The sequence below is a fragment of the Pangasianodon hypophthalmus genome, chromosome 12 (genome assembly GCF_027358585.1).
Source record: "Pangasianodon hypophthalmus isolate fPanHyp1 chromosome 12, fPanHyp1.pri, whole genome shotgun sequence".
NCBI lineage: Eukaryota > Metazoa > Chordata > Actinopteri > Siluriformes > Pangasiidae > Pangasianodon > Pangasianodon hypophthalmus.
In genome coordinates, this window is record NC_069721.1 from 13,358,943 (window position 1) to 13,379,089 (window position 20,147).

General features: G+C 41.3%; 1 protein-coding gene across 5 annotated transcripts in view; it reads left to right on the plus strand.

The window, feature by feature from the left end:
- The window catches only part of vti1a (vesicle transport through interaction with t-SNAREs 1A), a 110,020-nt gene extending 91,766 nt beyond the window's left edge, over positions 1 to 18,254 (plus strand). For all 5 annotated transcript variants that reach the window (XM_026915485.3, XM_053238387.1, XM_026915482.3 and 2 more), the window contains one exon: positions 13,614 to 18,254. Coding sequence is in view for 2 of the 5 variants with exons in the window: in XM_026915482.3 (XP_026771283.1) it covers positions 13,614 to 13,707 (94 nt within the window). In the remaining 3 variants the exon portion in view is untranslated. The remainder of the gene's footprint in view (positions 1 to 13,613) is intronic.
- Positions 18,255 to 20,147: the final 1,893 nt, after the last annotated feature.

Sequence of the window (20,147 nt, forward strand, 5' to 3'; positions counted from 1 at the left end):
CTCTCTCTCTCTCTATCTATCTGTCTATCTTTCTCTGTCTATCTCTCTCTTTTGCTCTCATCTTCTCATACTCTTTGTCTGTGCTCAGTCTCTTGTCCCCAGGGTTAAAGGCGCATATAAGTGATGGTTAAATGTGTATTGTTAACTTGCATCAGTAATGTGACTCTGAGACTTCATGCAGGTTTGATCACTGAGCAGGAGCTGTAATGCAGCCAAACAGCATTGGTTTAGGCAATGGAACAGACAGAATGGACCTGCAGGCTTTATAGCTCTGAGGGAGTGATTGGACAGTCATAATCTCTTGGCAGCTGATGACTGTGAACTTTTTTCAGAAATCGTATAGCTACATGTACAAGTATTCAGGTCGAATGAATAAAGGTTGTGCATTTACTGGTAGGTTTTGAAGTGAAGCCACCTTGCTTTTTAGGTATTTGTTATCTCTCATGATTTTCCTGGTTCCTAGTTAAAGGACAGTGGAGTATGTGTGTTTCTATACACCAGAGAGCAACCAAGGTACTAGATCTGGCTCCTTTTCCAGATGAGTCCATGCTGTGGGTTGTAGGGAAATGGATGTGCGGAGTTAGGAAAGTGTCCGTGTAAGCTAAACCATTTTCGACAGCAGGGCACTGAGAAAATGACACAAAAAAGGGATTGAAGCAGAACAACAAGAAGAGCACAAACAAGCCTGAAGTTTGTGTTTGTTTCGGAAAGGAGGTGCAAGAAAGAGGGACTGTGTGTGTCACCGCCCTCCACTCCACACTTTCTCTATCTCTGTCCTAGGAAAACATAAAACAGACTAAAATTCTACTACCCTTAGCCTTCTCTTCCTTCACACTACACACACATACATGCACATACACACACTCAGAGGCAGCAGCAGTAAGCAGGGGGAAGAAAACCTACTGCTTGACTTTGGTATAAATTATTGATTCTCTTTCCCTTATGAATTTTCCATCGGGTCCTTCAGTCTGAGTATGATATTGTGCAGGTGTGGTGCTACAGAGCGAGCTTCTATCAGAGAGAAACTTGCTTAAACCCAAGGAATACGAGACCACAAACATTGCTAGTGGACTCATCTGTTGTTAGCGCAGTTTAGAGTGAATGCATTTGAATATGCCTCTCATGCATGAATTACTCTGTTCTCTCTGGAGATATTCAGCAGAGCTTCCACTTCCATCTTACACTTATTATGTATTTTTTCAGAAATATTTATTGACTTCCTCTTTGACACCAGTTTCTAGTCAAGTCCCTGAGCAGCGAGGGCACCCTGTGACCTCTGAACTCTGGGGTCATAGGCACCGGAAGGAAAAGTGCACGCTGACAGCGCAGTGTGTCTGCCGCCAAACACTCTCTCTCTCTCTCTCTCTCTCTCACTCACTCTCGCTCTGTGTTCAGGAGTTCAGAGATTGAAAAGAGCAGAACAACAATATTCATCAATTATTTTGCAGTTATCACCGTGCTTATAGAACTTTTACCACCCCCACCCCTTTGCCAGTTTTATCTTGTCTTTTCTTTCCAACTCTCTTTCTCTCCCTCTCTTATGTGGAATAGATTTTCTGCTGTTTTCTTCATCCTGACCCTGAGAGGCTTCAGGGCCTGATTAGTCAGATTCAGCACGTAGTCTATTGATCCGAGCCTAAAGGGCAATAACCAAATGGAGCTGGAGCAACAAGTCAATAACGCGGTTATTGCAACAAATCATGGACCTGCGTTTCAATCACTACTCGCAACTGAGTGCTGTATGTAATCATGAGTGAATTAATGTCACTCACAACCCTCTCGCACCTGCTTATCCCATCATCTCCTACCCTTTTGTTTTTCTATCTCTGTTTCTCTCTTTCTCTTCCACATACATAGCCTTCTAGTACCAAAATAATACAAGCAATTATACATTCATCCCAGTCAACAGCTTCACATCACAGAGTTCCAGTGTAAGTAAACATAAATAAACACCAGTGGAACATTTGTATATACTGAGTTCAACCTTGGTAATTCACATCGTTGACTACAGATGTATTGATCTCTGAAGCAGCCGTACTTTGTATTCCAGTACAGAAGATCCATAGTGGAGGAAGCACCCTTTTTTGAAAGTGTGCAAGCATGAAATTTTATAGAATATTTCCTGGCCCATGTAAATAATTTATAATTATATAAATAAATATTATGGTTATTATTGTTTACGGTTGGAGAGCTAGCTAACTTGTTAGCAAGCAACTTGGATAGGTTATCAGGTAAAGAGAATTGCCAGCAGGTCATACATTTTTAACTGCAGCTAAATAGATGACTTTTGTTCACAGCTATTTCACAATTACACACGAACTACAGTTTTTCAGTGTGACTGCGGCTTTCTCTCACTTTCTTTTGCTCTTCACCTCAGTCTGTGTCTTGGTTTCTCACTTTCCCTTAACATACGTGAGCTGAAGAGTTGAATTTTGCAGTACAGGATTCAGCTGTGAAAGTGTAGACCTGAAGGATCTGCAATTTTAATGAAATGGCATAGATTATTTAGAATGACTAAAATCTCCCTTGTAGTGTCAAGTCAAGGGATGTAGAATGACATTACCCTTTCTTCAGTTCTCCTGTGCAACCGTGTGGCAAATCTCCAGAATTTGCAGTATGTTTGAAGAGTCACATTGAAACAGAAGGAGGGAGACACAGGACTAAATATGAAACTGAGACCAGGGGGCCTTTTTCTCTATTTATCACTTTTTTATTTTATATGTCATAAACAGGCTGCGGTTTTCAGTTTGTTGTTCCTCATTCAGCCACCAAGTTCAAGCTCCCCGGATGAGTGACAGCTCCTAACTACCCTCTAAACATATTGTTGGATATTTGTGATTCTATAAGAGGTAAACAAGCAAGAGAATGAGATTTCTATTCTCTCAGCGTGATGGCATAAGTCAAGGTCTCTGTTTCTTTCTAGAAGTATGCCTTTTTCCCTCTCTTTCTCTTTCTTTCTTTCTTTCTCTCTATTACAGTGTCCTCTATTCAAACCACTGACATTGCCTAGGGAGAGCTGTCTTATTCTGGCTCGTTCTTTCGGTCACACGCACACATACATATCACATGTCCACTCACTTAAAACCCCCGATATATAAAACTATACCCAAATCTATATATAACTCATTAAACTGACTTTCGTTGCTCAGGTGGCAGCTTTTGCATTCTGAGTTGGGGAGGACAATCACTGTTGTACAGAGAGCTTTACTAGAGCAAGGACGGCCAGGGCATAGAGCCCATTAGGTATTTTTTTGTTTTTATTTGAAGGCTTTTTGCTTTAGGAGACGCACAGCTTCACAAGACCACAGCCATAATTACTCACTTTCACCAGATACCTGCATCCTTTTCTGTTTGTGTTCTTTTTACTCACATAGTTTATAATGCACTATGCTCATACTCTTGCGACATATTATATTATGTCTTCTCAGTGAAAGCAATAAACATACTCAAATCATCACCACTTTCAGTGACGGCCTTGGCAAATTGCTGCTGGAGAATCTTTTTCAACATCTCCACTCCAACTCTGTTTATAAATGATAGATCACTTACTGTTCTCACTTCAGAGATGCGCGAAGGCCCTTTGGTCAAAACAATGAGGCATTCAGATGAAATACTGTATGTATGAGGTGTGTCTGTGTGTGTGTGTGTCTGTGTGTCTGTTGCATGCATTTATCTCTATGTGGGATTGCATTATTTCATTATATTTCTAAGAATACATTTATTTAGTTGGTCTTATGAAATCTTTTTAACAAAAAAGAGCCAAAAGAGTGCTATGGTAGAGGAGCAAGTAGAGCATGCTGCCTCAAGGTCTTGGGTTGGATCCTGAGGTACAGTTACTGCTTGTTTAGAGTTTCACATGTTCACCGCATATGGGTTTCCTCAGGGTTCTCCGGTTTCCTCCCATTGTCCAGCTACATGCTGTTAGGTGCATTTTGAAAGCATATATGAATGAGTGTGCTGTTCCATCCAAGTAATGCACAAGTCAGTGGAAATACCTGTGGCACAAATAGTAATCCAAGAGTGTGTGTGTGTGTGTGTGTGCATGTGCGTATCAAGCTTAGATATGATCAGTCATTTACTAAAAAGAAACGCACATGAACAGCTACTCTCCACTCTAAAGTCCTAGCCTTCTGTCCTGTACTGATCATATGCTGAGAGGGGCAGACTGCTGGCTGTTCTCTCTCTCATGACTTACGTCTGTATAAAACAGATTGTGTGATCGAACCACTGAATCATTATAAACCAAAGCCCCAGGTCTCACAAACACAAAGCATCTAAGCTGAACTTCACTCTTATTCCACTCGTCTCTTTGAACATGCACACAACTGATTTATGAGTCCTAATGAGATTTCAATGCCGAACAAACAATAAAAATTTATGTGTTTCAAAGTTTTCAAGAGCTGTGATTCCATGGCTAGTGTTACACCCTTTCACCGCCTGGTTATACAATCCCCAGCTGTCCCTCTTATGGAATGTGTTTTTTTTTTTTTTTTTTTTGGTTTTTTATTTTGTGTCAAAAATTTCAGCAGCCTGTCCAAATTGTGAGAAAGTAATTCTTCTCACTTGTGTTCTTAGTCAGCCTGGGCCACTGCCTGTCTCCCTTTACTAGTGATGAGCATTTTTAACTATTTTTGCTATTCAAATATCCACATTATAAAAAGAACGGTATTCAAATATTCCAAAACTATCAAAAGACAGAAGTAATAAAGTTTTGTTTATTGTGTGTTGTAACTACAGTTTAACTTTTGAATCTTCAGCTTAACAATGCAAAATAGGCTAATAAATTATATACAGTATTGTACCCTTGTCATGTGGAGACCTGTAAGTTAATGTTGTATAGTTTAATAATATAAGCATGTCCATGTGCTCACGTATGTTCAGAGGTGAGTAACAGGTAATTAACTTTCCATTGGAATGAAAATGCTACTGGCCTATGGCTTAATTCAGTGTATAGCACATATAGCAATATCAGCTGTTTGTATCTGACATTGTGGTTGAATACCCATGTAAGTAAAGTAATACTAAGATACTGGAACGATCCTGCTTAGTCGTCAATGCATCTAAGGCTTTAGGTATTCTAAATACTGGAATAAGTCTTGTGACATCAACAATTGATGTGTGTTAGTCCTCTGTTGTGTGATACTGAAGAATTGAATCTGTCAGGCTTTCATAAATGGGGAACATTTTTAGGCAATTATGTGAGGAATGAAACACAACATGGCATGCTGTTATAGGGAAATAATCAACAACGTGGTTGCTTTGGGCCACTAACACATTTTCCTACACTAACAGCACTTCCCGTAGTTTATTCCTCTAATACCAGTGTGCTACCGCTTTTATTCCTATTTATTAAAGAACAACACGTCATATGCTTTATCCATTTATAGTTACAGTTAATGGTGGAACATTCTCAAAACAACCTACTTCCTCTTATCACTTACGTTATAGCAGCTATAAAGAATACTTCCTTCACCAGCCTCTCTTGTTTCTCTTGTAGTCAGTAAGACAAATATTGATTCTTGTCATGTTACTGAGAAACCACAAAGTTTAAAGTTCTCTGTCCTGAAGAATTTGTCAGAAATCTTAAAGGAACAGTTTTATTTTCTCTGTTATTAAATACAAACATTCATTATTAGGTGTATATGTGGACCATCCACCATATAAGTCCCTGTGAATTAGTTGTTACTACAAAACGTATTTGAATGAATGCATTAATATAAACCTGTAATTTGCCTTGCAGTCAGAGCTGTGCTTAATAGAAAATTAATCACCTTCTGGCCAGCCAGAATCATGAATTTAACAGCGGTGTGCTATAAAAAAGTCTGTAACATATTGAAGTTGTGCCTGGATTGGCAGCATGAAGCTTCACCCTCAGCACGTACTTTGCATGGAACATCGACAAGTTCAGCGAAGAAAATGTACAGTACTAGCTGTGTAAAGCTTAACTCTGCCTCAACTGTTCTCACTGTTTAGCGAGGCTGATTTGTTTGCTCTGAAGTTTCCAGTACAGGGTGCAGGCACAGCAGGATTAGCACACCTATGTTGACTGCTGCCTTGGCACATAACCTGGACTGCTGCCATCAGCCATAACATGCACTCCGAAATATGTTTACTGGCCTCTTATTGGCTGCACAGAGGCACAGGCCTTCCCACTTTTGGAGTGTGTGTGCGAGAGAAAGAGCTTTTCAGGTGCATATCGGATCTCTCCTTGCTTTTTAACGTCAGCACCCTCCCTCTCAGAGAAGGAGCGAGAAAGAAGGAGTGATAGAGTGGGAGGAAAGTAGGATATGGAAGGGCAAAAAAGAGCAAGGGAGGGGGAATAGAGAACGAGTAAGAGGGAAATCAAGAGGCTGGCATACACAGAAAGGAAATAGCAAGTGAAGCAGACTGGCAAAAGTAGAAAGACAGCGAGAAAGGGTGCTAGTGTGTTGGCAAGCATCCAGTGAAGGGAGTGATCTATAGATACTGAAAAATGAGAGAAAAATCAGAATGCCACTCGGACAACTCTCAGGGACAGCCTGCTACAGCTGCCAGAACGTGCCGTAGGCAGAACTTCCTGAGCGTTCATGAAAAAGTGTTGCAAACAAGGTGTTTCTCCCCCTATCTTCACACTCTCCTTCTTTCTCAACATCTCTCCTTTCATACTTCACCCCCACCCCCTGTTTCTCCTTACCTCCTTTCTCCAGGAGGAATCTAAATCCCAGGCTGGCCTGCTACTCAGATTGTTAGCTGCATAATAAAAAATGCATGAGTGTGTAGAGCAGCGATCTCAGTCCTGTGAGTGTGTGTACACATCTGCACGCACAAGGCTCGTCAACACACTGACATATAAGCTGCTGCATGTGTTCAAGACATCAATTACTTCCTATTTTTTCTTGTTTTACTCCTTTTATCTGATCTTATCTTTCTTCTACAGCTTTTCCATTAATACAACTTGTGTGTGAGTGTGTGTAGGAGGAGGGTTTTTCTCCACAGAAATTATTTTTACATTGTTTCAGAGGTTGCACACAGTGTGTGTGGCGGGGGGGGGCTATATGGGGAGGGAGCAGGAGCTCTTTGGTAAGCATTACAGATCTCTCGGTCTCTGAGCCACTTAGCTGTATAGTAAGGATAAGAGTGATGTAGCAGTGTGGGAAGACCAGCTCAGCTGCCCCATAATCACACTAATAAACCCTGTTTAACTGGCCTGTTATACACTGCAGCGCTTTAAACACACAGCTACGGCAAGAGCTGGAGAAAGAGTGTGTGTGTGTTAAAGTATTCTCTGAAGAACATAAGCACCGTTTCTCTTTTGGGAATTATATGGTGTCAAGCGCTTTTAAGTAAATAACATGCAATTAAAGGGAACTTTTTTTAAACATTACCCCTGGCAGACTGTGTGTGTGTGTGTGTGTGTGTGTGTGTGTGTGTGTGTGTTTTAAGACCTTTCTAAGTACTGAATGTCCCCGTGATGATATGAATACATGACTGTTTTGACCTTGTGAGAACCTTTGGCTGGTCCTCATAAAGAAAGCTGCTCTTTACAGAAATTGAAGCTTTTGTTTGCAAACCTAAAAGTGCCAAAAGACTTTGTTTGGGTACTGAGGTTATGTTTAGGCTTAGGGATAGGTTTGGGTTTTGTCACATGAAGGTATCATTAGGGAAGCAGTCCACTGAATTGGTACATTAGTCTTCGCACCTGTCAATAGAAATGCAAGTGTGTGTAAGGACCACATGTCCTCATTATGATAACATGACACTTTTACCATGTAGGAAGATTTGACTGGTTCCGTAAAAATGTTCATTTGCAGATTTTGTTTAATAAATTTAAAATGAGACCAGCACTCTTTTTATATATGTACAGAAGTTAACGTTAAGGTCAGTTGTAGACTGCAAAGATGATACAAACTAAAACAAAGACAGTAAAACCAGAATATTTGTGTGTGTTAAGGTTTTAAGCAGTTAAGCTTTAAATGAGTGATGTGTCTGAAATCGCACCATAAAGAACAGTACTAACAGAGACACCACAAAAGAGAGAGAGAGAGAGAGAGAGAGAGAGACACCGCAAACGGCACGGTATCCGTACCAGGTTTCTGGTTTGATCCTGAGCTCAGGTTACTGTCTCTGTGAAGTTTTTCCATGTACTTCCCATGTCCACATGGGTTTCCTCAGGGTCCTCTGGTTTCCTCCCACCTTCCAAAAAATTTGCTGGTAGATGTATTCGATGCTCTTATTTGTCCCTAGGTGTGAATGTGTAAGAATGCTTTGCACTGGAGTAGTATCCCATTCAGAGTGTATTCCCATTTTGCTCCCAGTGTTCCTGGTATAAGCACAGGAATCAACAAACACCTGACCAGGATAAAGCAGTTACTGAAGGTTAGCAATTGACTGAATGAATAACAAGTGCCTGTTAGCTGTAATGGTTGTTAAATATCATTTTTAAATTTGCATGTATATAAGAAGTTGATATCCCTCCTGAAAAGTAAATTCTATGCTGAAAAAAATCTCTCTGCATTGATCTTCTTAGTCTATAAGTGATGTACATGAGTTAAAACACTGGATTTACAGTGCTCTATGGGTAAAAATATAAAGAATTATACATGGAATATAATCTCTCCAATATCCAGGATTGAATCCAGACAATACTACACAATTCCTGCATCTCAAATACGACACTAAATGCTAAATAGGCAGTGAGCTGAGACATAACAGCATTGTACTGTTTGTAGGTTAAAAATGCATTACATTAGGAATCATTAGTGTTACAAGTCCCTTAGACTTACAGATCATAGAACTCTAGCCTAAATGTGTATCTTAAGCAGGTAGACTGTCTGCACATCCATCACAGTGTGAAGAGTGAACAGAATTCAAAGCAGACCTTTCTTCTTGCGTTTTCCGCTGTATAGAGAACTCGTAAGCTAAGTGAGTGTGTATTTATGAGGCATTGATGGCTAAGGCCCTATAAAGGCTTCTTTCACGTGGCAGTGTGTAGAGCGCAGTAAAGAGAGCCTGATAAAACATTTATCCTTGTTAGTTTGTGATCACACGCTCAGTTCCGACCCCCCAACTTTTACAGCGCACGCAGAGCACGATGTCCATCAGTCAAACCATTAGTGAACACATTGATCGTGCCGACACTCCTCTCTCTCTCCCTCTTCCTCTCCCTCTCTCTTGCTGTTTTCCCACTTCTCTCTTTCTCCCTTTCTCCTTCTTCCCTTCTTCTCTCTGCAGAAATCCTGGCTGGAGGAAAATTCAGAGCAGTCCGACGCCAATTGGATTTTGTTTTATTGCCTTAGTCAAAAAAAAAAAAAAACCCTCAGTTTTCATGGGTCTTTTCAGAGTGGTGTGTGTATGTGTGTGTGTGAGTGTGAGTGCCCAGTAGGCTCAGGAGTGTTATTGTTGAATGGTGTTGGCTTAAGGGAACAGCTCCCCCTTCCCCCAGTGTAGAGGTGTATCACTGTCCTCATTAGAGCCACTAATAAGGAGAACTGAGAGAGGGAGATGGAGAGAAAAAACACAGGAGAGAGGGGAAAAAAAGATTTTAAATTTTAATAACACGGGTATGATTTTGTAAATTTTTTCTGACAGAAAAGTCCTCATTATTTTTGTCTGTCTCCGAGCAACCTCTCCTCCACCTCCTCCCCTGATAAACGGACTTTTCCTGCTTCTCTCTCTCTCTTTCTTTCTTGTCTCTATCCCTCAAACTCTTTCTGAGCTTAGGGCAATATTCTTAACCCATTGACTGAGTGTAATTTTGGCTTCTGCTTTTGGAAAGAGTTATTTTGGCAAGACCGGGACTCTTGTCTGCCATTGTGGTTTGCCATGCCTGGCTCCATGTAGGACATGTAGTGTACTTCATGCTCAGAGCAAGTGTGTGTGTGTGTTCGTGTGTGTGTTTGTGTGTGTGTGTAAGGCTCACCCTGAGCCATGAGCTGTGACAGCACAAGCAGCTCTCCCCCAACCCTCTGTCATGTGTCAGAGTGAAAAGATGGATGCAGTTTGATGGCTGCTGCTCTGCTCTGTTCTTTTTGGGCCTGGCTCAGCATAGGACAGAGCCTCCATCAAACCCCAGACAGCATGGCCTTCCATCTCTCTCTCCTTCTCACACTTATCACATCACTGCACTCAGCACTGCCACTATTCGGCTTGTACTGAGGGCCCAAGCATGGAGCAGCGTGTGGTCAGCTCTTAGTGGTCAGCTTAAAGGCTGCTGACACAGGGGTCGTCATGGGTAGAGCACATATGTTTGTGCATCCTGCTTTCCTGAAATAGATAGGTGCTCCACCAAAGCTGTCAGTCATTAAGCTGTTCAGTGAGTGGGTGCTGTGAAGGTAGGAATGTTAGACCAAGGGAAACGGTTTAATGAATGGGTTTAATGCAAACCTCAATAACTCAAAAACAAGTAGCCTATAAATATTGTCAACTTGGACTTAATGTGTTTCAGGAATGAAAACAGATCCATGGCTTTAATAAGCCAAGATATTATTGCACACATTTAAATAATGACCCTTATATTTGAATAGTTGCATTATGTTCCTAAAATGTGCTGAGGGGTCTATGAAATTTATTTTCTAATTAAAGGGGTCCCATCATTATTCATTTAAGACTGAAATTCAAAAACATAAATCAGCCTTAAAGCAGCCGCTATCCACAGCCTCATGGCTGCATGAACAACAGTTTTGCAACAAGTAATGTTTTTAGGCAAATAAATCAATTGTCTCTGTAGTTTTGCTTGACCACAATAGAAATTTAAAGACATGTCTCCTGTTTTCTACCAGTTTCTCACTAGTACCAGTATACCACCCAAACAAGGGTGTAGTGTTTCTACATAGAAATAGACATGAGTGATAAGCAATTGCCACGTTCCCTCTCAGTCTCCCCAGTGTGGCAGAATGTAACTTCATCTCCTTCTCTCTGCCTTTGCAGTACTGGACATCAGCTTCTTCCTGTAGACATCTGCACTCTCTTCTGGATGTGTGTGTGCGCATATGTGCACGTTTGTGTGCATCTGTGTGTGCGTGTGTGTGGTGTGCATGTGTAAATCAGTGTAAATAATGCATGCTAGTTAAAGAGACATGGGGGAGATCTGACCTTGCTAAACAAGCTCTGATTAGTGTCCTCCACTATGAATATTCTCAGAATTATGCAGGCTTGTCAGCCAATCAGAACAAGCCTTTACTTTGCAGCTCTTTTTTACTTTCGCAGGTTTTTTTTTTTCCTGGACCTGATGCCATATGTACCAAAAGTTATTAAACATGAAACCTGTTTGTGGACCCAGGTACAATCCCATGAACCCATCACTGGTCCACATTAAACCTGTAGACTGCGGTTTGCTTCACGTGAACACGTGAAGTATGGGTGTAATGTGTAAAACCTTAAAGCTCCCAGGACCAGGTGTCAAGTAATGTTTTTTCCAAGTTTAAAGTTTCATGGCAGAAAAGGTTATACTGAGGTCTAAGATGGAAGAAAGCAATCAAATGCAAGTGACTGTAAAGCCAGTTTTAGACTATGCAATTTCAGCAGTCTTTTGAGATTATTAGTCACTGTGCAAGAGGATCCCAGTAAAATCTTTGCAAATTCTTTAACAGACTATGCACTCCATTCACATTATACAATGAAGATCCACTAGTGATTAAAAAAAATTACTGCATTTTGTTTAGGTCATCAATCAGCATGATCCAGATTCCTCCAGGAAATAGGCTTTCGGAAATAGAAAACCCTCCGTATAGTAGTGGCAATGTTATGGCTGCAGAAATGATGCTCTAAAAAGTGAAGCAGAAGAGTTTGGAGACATTTGTGGGTGGGTAAAATAGGACAACGTCAATATCAGTTCTCTCTGCTACTGCAGTGTGCTTTTCTTTTAAATCCCATTTTTTTATTTACGTTTTGCCATTGCCATTATCAAATATGAAGCTTTGCATTATCCTATTCTGTCCTACCATTGCTGCCTTTTCGTACGCTCTGAGATTTTATTAGCAAGCAACTTCATATTAAAGGCATCCCCCAATGCATTGCCCAGTGTTGAGCAAAAGTAGACATGAATAATAAGTTATTTATTTTTATTAGTACAGTAACGAAATAAACATTAATAAGATCAATAAATGAATGTGTTATCTCCCATTTAGAAAAATGAGGTAAGTAATTTGTGTAAAAATGAACCTGCAGTGATGACACCCTCCTCAACCAAGCCCGGAAGTAAACAAGCCATTTTGAGATCTAAGGCAGAAATGAAATATGTGTATGAGAGGAGATCTGCTGCAAACTCGCCTGTACAGCAGATCAGGTGAAGTTTCATGTATCTTTTAACAAAACAGTGTGTGTTCAGTGCTAAATGGAGAACAGCATTGTGAGTGCAGGAGTGGTGTGCATGTGGTGTGTGTGTGTGTGTGTCTGTGTGTGTGTGTGTGTGTGTGTGTGTGTGTGGGCAGAGAGCAGTGTGCTGCTGCTTGGCTGCAGCAGTGATGAATGGTGAGGGTGTGGGTTATTCATCTCCTGTTTGGTGCAGTGGACAGTGGCCCTGCTCTCTCCACATGTCAGCACATGGGATAATTCTGTCATTTATCAGGAGTGACTGGGACAGGAGTCATCACCGCACAGCAACCCTGGGGTCTCGCCCGTTTGTCTTCCCCTTACTCTCCTCTTCACTTCCTTACTCACATGTGGCACACCCACTTTGACTCTCAGGCTGTACTGTAAATCTTTTTGCAGTATGTTTATCCTTTTTGAAAGTTGGGAGAGGTGAACACCGGAAATGAGGTTTTATGGAGATTTATGGCAATAATTTTTTATTAGCTAAAGGCACTTATGTATTTTATGCACAAATCCAGCTTTAAAGCTTGCACTTGTGTGTGCATGTGTGTGCAATATTTTTATTCATTCCATCGCCATCTCCATGCATATGAAAACACTAGGACAATGGAACAGTGGAATTAAGCAGTACTAGCACAAAAATCTAAAAATATTTGTGTGAAAACTAACCTGTGGAGACGATAAACTCATCAAACCAGAAGTAACCTTGGATATGGTGCTGAGTATTCAGGCCAAGGGTGAAAACGCCCTGAGTCTTGATTCCAGGCCGTTTTGAGATCCAGTGCAGAAAGGAAATTTCATCTGATTGATGTTGGATTGTTTAGGGATGATCAAGCATCAAAGAAAAGAAAAGGTGTTTATTATTATTATTATTATTATTATTATTATTATTAATTCATTTTTAATATAATAAGCTACATCTTTTGCCATACAGATGTAATGTCCTAGTTTAGATCTTCATAAAGTTTGAGAGCAAACTTTACTGTTATAGTGAGATTACTAAACTGTAGCTTATGCACTTTTGGGAATCCCTACAATGTGTCTCCGTGTGTTTTGATTAAAAATATAGTATGGTGAAGATAAACAACTAGAAGCACAGTGTATTCACACACACACACACACACACACACACACACACACACACACACACACACACACACACACACACACACATATATATATATATATATATATATATATATATATATATATATATATATATATATAATCAAATAATCATTGCACATCACATTCTGCATTGGGGATGTATAAAATCCATGTCTCGTTTCATTAACAGTTCTCTGTGTCTCTCTGTCTGTGTGCAGGGTCATTCAGAACCGCATCCTGGTCTTCATCCTGGGCGCCATCATCCTCCTCACCATCGTTCTGGCCATCTATTTCAATCTGCGAGGCCGCTGATCTCCACTGACGGGTCCTGTGTGTGTACGTGTGCGTGTGTGTGATTAATAGCGACAAAAGCGCGCTGGAGTAATTAGGACAAATTGTTCACATGAATCATTCCTGGTGGGCAGTGACAGGTGATCTCCTCTCAACTCTATCCTGTGGAGCACAGCCACGCCCGCTCTACCCTCTACCCCATTACAGTCATTCTGCTAGGACCTTACTGTTCAACCCATTTGCATGGGACCTCCATCTGACTGACCTCCACACATCGTCCACACGGTGGAATAATGACAGAGGAAGAAAAGGGGCTTCAATATTATTATCTGTTATTTTATTTCAACATTTTGTTGGTAGTACTGCTTATTCCATGTCAGAATTGTGTGAATGTGTCTGTGTGCACATGCATGTACACTTCCAGTCCCAGCATAGTCCCTGCTCTCTTCTGGGTGTGTGACATGCGCAGGAAGGCTTGGGCCAGGTCTCTAGTGCGGCACACAGAGTAGAATCATACACTACACCCAGCCCAAAGGTCAGTGCCTTTAGCAGCACCACACACACGCCTCTCCCAGTCGCGCTTCATCCAGGATTAGTAGCTTCTCATGCTGTTCTTCTAAGGTCAGTAAAGGCCTTGTGTGTGTTCAGGCAACCCAGCAGGACCACTTTTAAACCTATGGCCCCCCATTGCTTTAGTAATAACGTACGGCATAAATATTTGTTAACACACTCGCACATTACTAATATCTGTGTTTATTTTAAATTGATGATTATTGTGGTGATGTATTTTCCTTCTTTCATTAAACAGGAAGCATTTTATTGATCATTGCATAATATATATTTCTCTGTAATGTAAAACATGTATATTGTATATGGATCAAACATGAGACGTGTGTTTTGATTCTGAAGGCTGTTCATTTATCTTATTTTTAAAACTTTGGCATAGAATTATGTTATGAAGCTTTTCACTTTGGATCCATAGTGTTTTATCTTTCATTTTTAGGACCAACTCCTGGTGAATGATGGTCTTAATCATATAGTTCAGATTACAGCAGTTTATTTGTATTTGATTGGTTGCACGTGTATGAGTGTGTTGAAGTTTTACGCACTGTCCTATATGGTCAGGACATGGTGCAGACTCAGAAATCACCAGTGCTTCAGATTTATGCGGCTCAAATATACTGTCTGTTCGCATGTGAACATTTAAAAGACACACACAGAGCACACCTATTGATACTGTGTTTATTATTCCCGCTGCACGTGACAGATATTCTCTCTCTTTCTCTTTAGCTCTTTCTCTCACACATACACACACACACACACACACACACACACACACACGTTTTCTCCTCCTCTGGCTGAGGGCCTGATGGACAGACAGACAGGCAGAGGGCATTTGGTATTCTGTTTCAGGCCGGGTAGATTGTCTTATTTTGGAAGCAGCATGGTGGGGGGCTTTCTCTGCCTCTGCTTCACAGCTCGGGCTTCAAAGCACCAAATTAATGGCCAACAAAATAGTGTGTCTCTGTCCGTCCCATGTGGGGCCAACCCGTTGAGAGTTATCATTAAGTTCAGGAATAAATGAACAAAAAAGGAGAGAGGAGGAAGAGGGAGGATGAGGAGGGGCAGAATCCTGCCTGTTTGACAAACCTCATAAGATAATGACCTCAGTGATTGAGTTTTTCATCAACATGCCTAGACAGGACTGGGTGTCTGCATGTCTACTGTGTGTGTTTGTCCTCTCTCCTCCTTTAGAAATATGTGTGAGTGTGAGCACTGGATCTAAGCACCTGTGTGTGTTGAATCCAGGCCTGCTGTGAGTATATTTTGCTTGTTATGTGTGTGTGTGTGCAACTGTGTGTGTATATGTGCACACATTTCGCTGACTGTCTCTCTTTCTCTTTCTCTCTCTCTTTCGCTCTCTCTCGCTCTCTCTCTCTCTCTCTCTCTCTCTCTCTCTCTCTCTCTCTCTCTCTCTCTCTCTCTGCCTGTCAGATCCTCTCAGTAGTGAGTGGCTGGTGGAAGGCAGCGTGGCTGCGGCTCTATTTGAAGTTGTAATGGTGTCAAAAAGTCAGGGCTGACTGACAGCCGTCAGTCCCACTGGGGCTCATTAAATCATAACAACTTGACAAGGAAATAATTGAGCACTGATGACAAGTTGAGGCCCGTTTAGATGTTTTTATTTTCTTTCATTATGCCTTCTGACTATTATGTTCATTAAGAAATTGCATTAAACGACTCTTAGGGGGCTAATGATTTGTTTATATCCCCTTTTTATTATTTAAACAGTAGCCGTGTCTTCTGATACCTCGGCAGGCTGCTGCTATCATCTGCTGCATCTATTTTTCTCCACACACTTTTTTCTCTATATCTCTTTTGTCTCTCTCTTTTTCTTTTCCCTCCCTTCCTTCTTCTCTCCTTCTTTCCCTCCTTCCCTCCTCCCCATTATATTATTCTCTTCCTCACTCTCCTCACTATCTACTTCTCATCCCCCGTTGTCTCTATATCCTGTCTCTTACTTTCCTTCTTCTTATTGATCTCTAATTTCACCCCTTCTCCTCACTCTCTTCCTCCTTCTCTCCTCCACAATTACCTCTCCCCTCTCTCCCTCTATCCTGTTCATTCTCCTCTCTCCCTCTCCTCCTCATTTTCCTCTCCTCTTTTCCTCTCCCCTCCACATTCACCTCTTATCTCTCCCTCTCTCCCTCTCCTCCTCATTCTCCAGTCCTCTTTCCCTCTCCCCTCCACATTCTCCTCTCATCTCTTCCTCTTTCACTCTCCCCTCCTCATTCTCCTCTTCTCTCTCCCTTTCTCCCTCTCCTCCTCATTCTTTTCTCCTATTTCCCTCTCCCCTCCTCATTCTCCTCTCCTCTTTACCTCTCCCCTCTACATTCTCCTCTCATCTCTTCCTTTCTCCCTCTCCTCCTCATTCTCCAGTCCTCATTCCCTCTCCCCTGCACATTCTCCTCTCATCTCTTCCTCTTTCCCTCTCCTCCTCATTATTTTCTCCTATTTCCCTCTCCCCTCCTCATTCTCCTCTCCTCTTTACCTCTCTCCTCTACATTCTCCTCTCATCTCTTCCTTTCTCCCTCTCCTCCTCATTCTCCTGTCCTCTTTCCCTGTCCCCTCATCTCTCCCTCTCTCCTCCTCATTCCCCTCTTTCCTTCACTCATAATCCTCACTCTCTCCTCTCTTCTTTCTTCCTTATCTTGCACTGCTCTTTGTTCCCTCTTCCTCTCCCTCCTCTCTCCTCACTCTAAGCAACTTGCTCTCTCCTCTTTTGCTCCATCCCGCTCCCCCTCCCTCTGTCCCCTCGCAGCATGACCTATGGAATAGTCATTACCCTCTGATAGGCTGTGTCTTATTCCAGGGGACAAGTGTAGCAGAAGGTGTGCTCACACTTTAACATATCATTCAGACTGATGTTAACCATTATAGTGTCTTTAGCTGGCAGGCCCTCAGCCAGCTGACAGAGGAACAGTGATTAACCACAGCCCTCGCTTTCCTGTAACACTGATAATAGACCTACAGTGTAACAATAACCAGAGCATGCATACACATGAATCCCAGGGCTATAGTGTGTGTTAATAATTCCACATGGGAAAAGCTTCCTGTTATTTATAAATTAGCAATTTCAAGTAACACTCCAGTTTTTTTTTTTTCCAGCCCAAATCAGATACATGGGATTACCACACCTAGCTAAGAATTCTCAGTGCTGACAACTGAAAACCTGTTCACTTAAAACAGTTATTGAGGCAGTTTTTTTTTTTTTCACCAGTACAAGCAATAGGTGCTTGTAATCACACATATGCCACAGATATAGTGTATAAAGAATAGAATAAAAAACTTTTTTTTGTTGTTTTAAAACACCCTCTGAAAAAATCGGTGTGTGTGCGTGTGTGTGTGTGTGCGCCCACACACGCAGAAGGTGTGAGTAAATGAATAAAGCTGGAAGCACAATGGGACATCCACGTTTCATCGGGTAAAGGTTCTCTCTTGAGAAATGTCCCTGTCCCCTTTGTCATCCACAATGATATGGCTTAGATAGTGCAGAATAAAGTCGTGTGTGTGTGTGTGTGTGTATGGACCTTGTGGTGAACAGCAGCACAGGGAGATCTGTGTCTTCTCATGTCAAGCACAGTGAGACAAAGTATAACAGCATTTTTTAAATTCCTATCCAAACCGTTGTGTGTAACTGTAAATTGTACATATGTACATGACACTATCCTAATAGTCTGTGAAATACTGAAAGACATGAACCTGAAATGATGTCTATCAATGCTGTTCTTTCTGGTTTGTCCTTTTTATAGGAAATGCCCATGGATTGGAGATGGATGTATTTGCTGTGATCATGTGCCCACTATAATGTTTGTGTGTGTTTGAGAGTGCATAGCATCTGGCCACAGACTTCCTACTGATCAGATCCATCTTTCTCGATTAGTGTGACTACTGTTCCTATTCTTGCTTTGCTTTCATTTGTCAGTGATTTTTATGGATTGTGATCTCTGTGGATGTGCCGAGTGCTTGTCTAGTTGTAACACTGTCATTAAAGCAGTATTGCATTTCAACACTGTGTGTTTTCACCGCTCATTAGGCCTGCGATTAGCTCTGGTGTGTCATGTCAAGTGCACATCGCCACGATGTGCCTTTTGAACTTGGGTTGCAAGTTGGGGCTTCCAAAGCGATCAGGAGGAAGGAATACAAACAGAGTGCCGTTTACGCTTTTTAATCCGCAGCTACAACCACAGTCAAACACCAGCCGTGCGCTTTTCACTCGCTCCCTTTGTCTCCTGTACCCCACTGTGCCACTAGAGTGTGTGAGTTTGTATGTGTGTGTAGGCACTCCACAGCTACACAGTGAACAAAGAGGCTGGACTGACCCATATCTCACACTGTAAACACATTGCTCCTCTCCACTCGCTGTCTGCACTTCTGCTGCTCAGACCTGTACACTCCACAAAATAACACTCTCTGACACAGGTTCATTTATTAGATCTGTATATACATAATATTTCTGTGGTGTTAGATTTTTTTTTTATTGACCTCTGAACATGCCATTTTACACCATTCTCCTCCTAAATGGATTAGGGTCATGAATATATAGGAATACACAATTTGAAAACATGCTCATGTAATGCTGCCATTTTAAATATCACTACATAAGTAAAATCAGCTAATTTATGAAGTGAAGTGAAGTGAAGTGACTTGTGGCCAAGTATGGTGACCCATACTCGGAATTTGTGCTCTGCATTTAACCCATCCAAGTGCACACACACAGTAGTGAACACACACACGGAGCAGTGGGCAGCCTTTTTTTTTTTTGCTGCAGTGCCCGGGGAGCAGTTGGGGGTTCGGTGCCTTGCTCAAGGGTCTCACCTCAGTCGTGGGGTGGGAGAGAGCACTGGTCATTCACTCCCCCCACCTACAATCCCTGCCGGACCCAAGACTCAAACCCACAACCTTCAGGTTCACCTTCAGGTTGCAAGTCCGACTCTCTGTCCATTAGGCCACTACTGCCCCAGGTCAGCTAGCCATCTGCTAGGAAACTGACATTTACATTTGTCACAGATGGACATGAATGGAGAGACCTGCATTGTTATGTTGTCATATTCTCTTCATGTAAGGAATAAAACATGCCAGGGCGAGCTGTGTTGGGAAAATAATCAACAGCAGGGTGGGATGAGGTGGCCTGACATGAAGCAGAGTTACTGTTACCACTCCAGAGTCTTTTATTCCACTTATACCACGGCAGTTTGCCAATGCTTAAAAGTTTTCATTTATTACTGGAGGTATTGTCACCCCATTTACAATTACATTTAATATTGTGGAATGTCCTGACAGCTTTCACTTATCTAAAAACTTACTGAGCGTTACAAAGCACTGACACTGGAGTCTCCTTCTATAAATATTAAATAAACATCTCCTTACAGAAAGCTTCAGCTATCATACATTTTTTTTCTTTGTTACACAACACATTATTTAATTCAATTGTTATTCACTTTAGATTATGTTGATTGTCCTCCATACCAGTTTTTGTGAATGAGTTGTTACTACAGAAACAAAAATGTGTTAGAATGACATTAATGTAAACCTGTAGTTTGCCTTGCACTATTGTCAGAGACATGTAATTATAGAAAATTAATCAACACCTTCTGACCAACCAGCTTCAAGAATTCAACAGAGCTGTCCAACACCTTCATATCCTTATTGTTAATTTATGTTATCTGAGTTCGCTAGATTACTTAGCTTAGCATGACTAAAAGTTTCCAGGCATCGTATCATCCTCAAATCTGATTGGTAGGGGTGGGCGCTATCACAAAAATATATCACGATTCTTGAAGGCATTTCTATGATACACAATATGTATCATGATATATTTATAGATTTGCTCAAAACCTGCCAGAAATATGGCAGTGTTGCATTTTTTAAAATGTTACAAATAACAATATATTTATTTATTA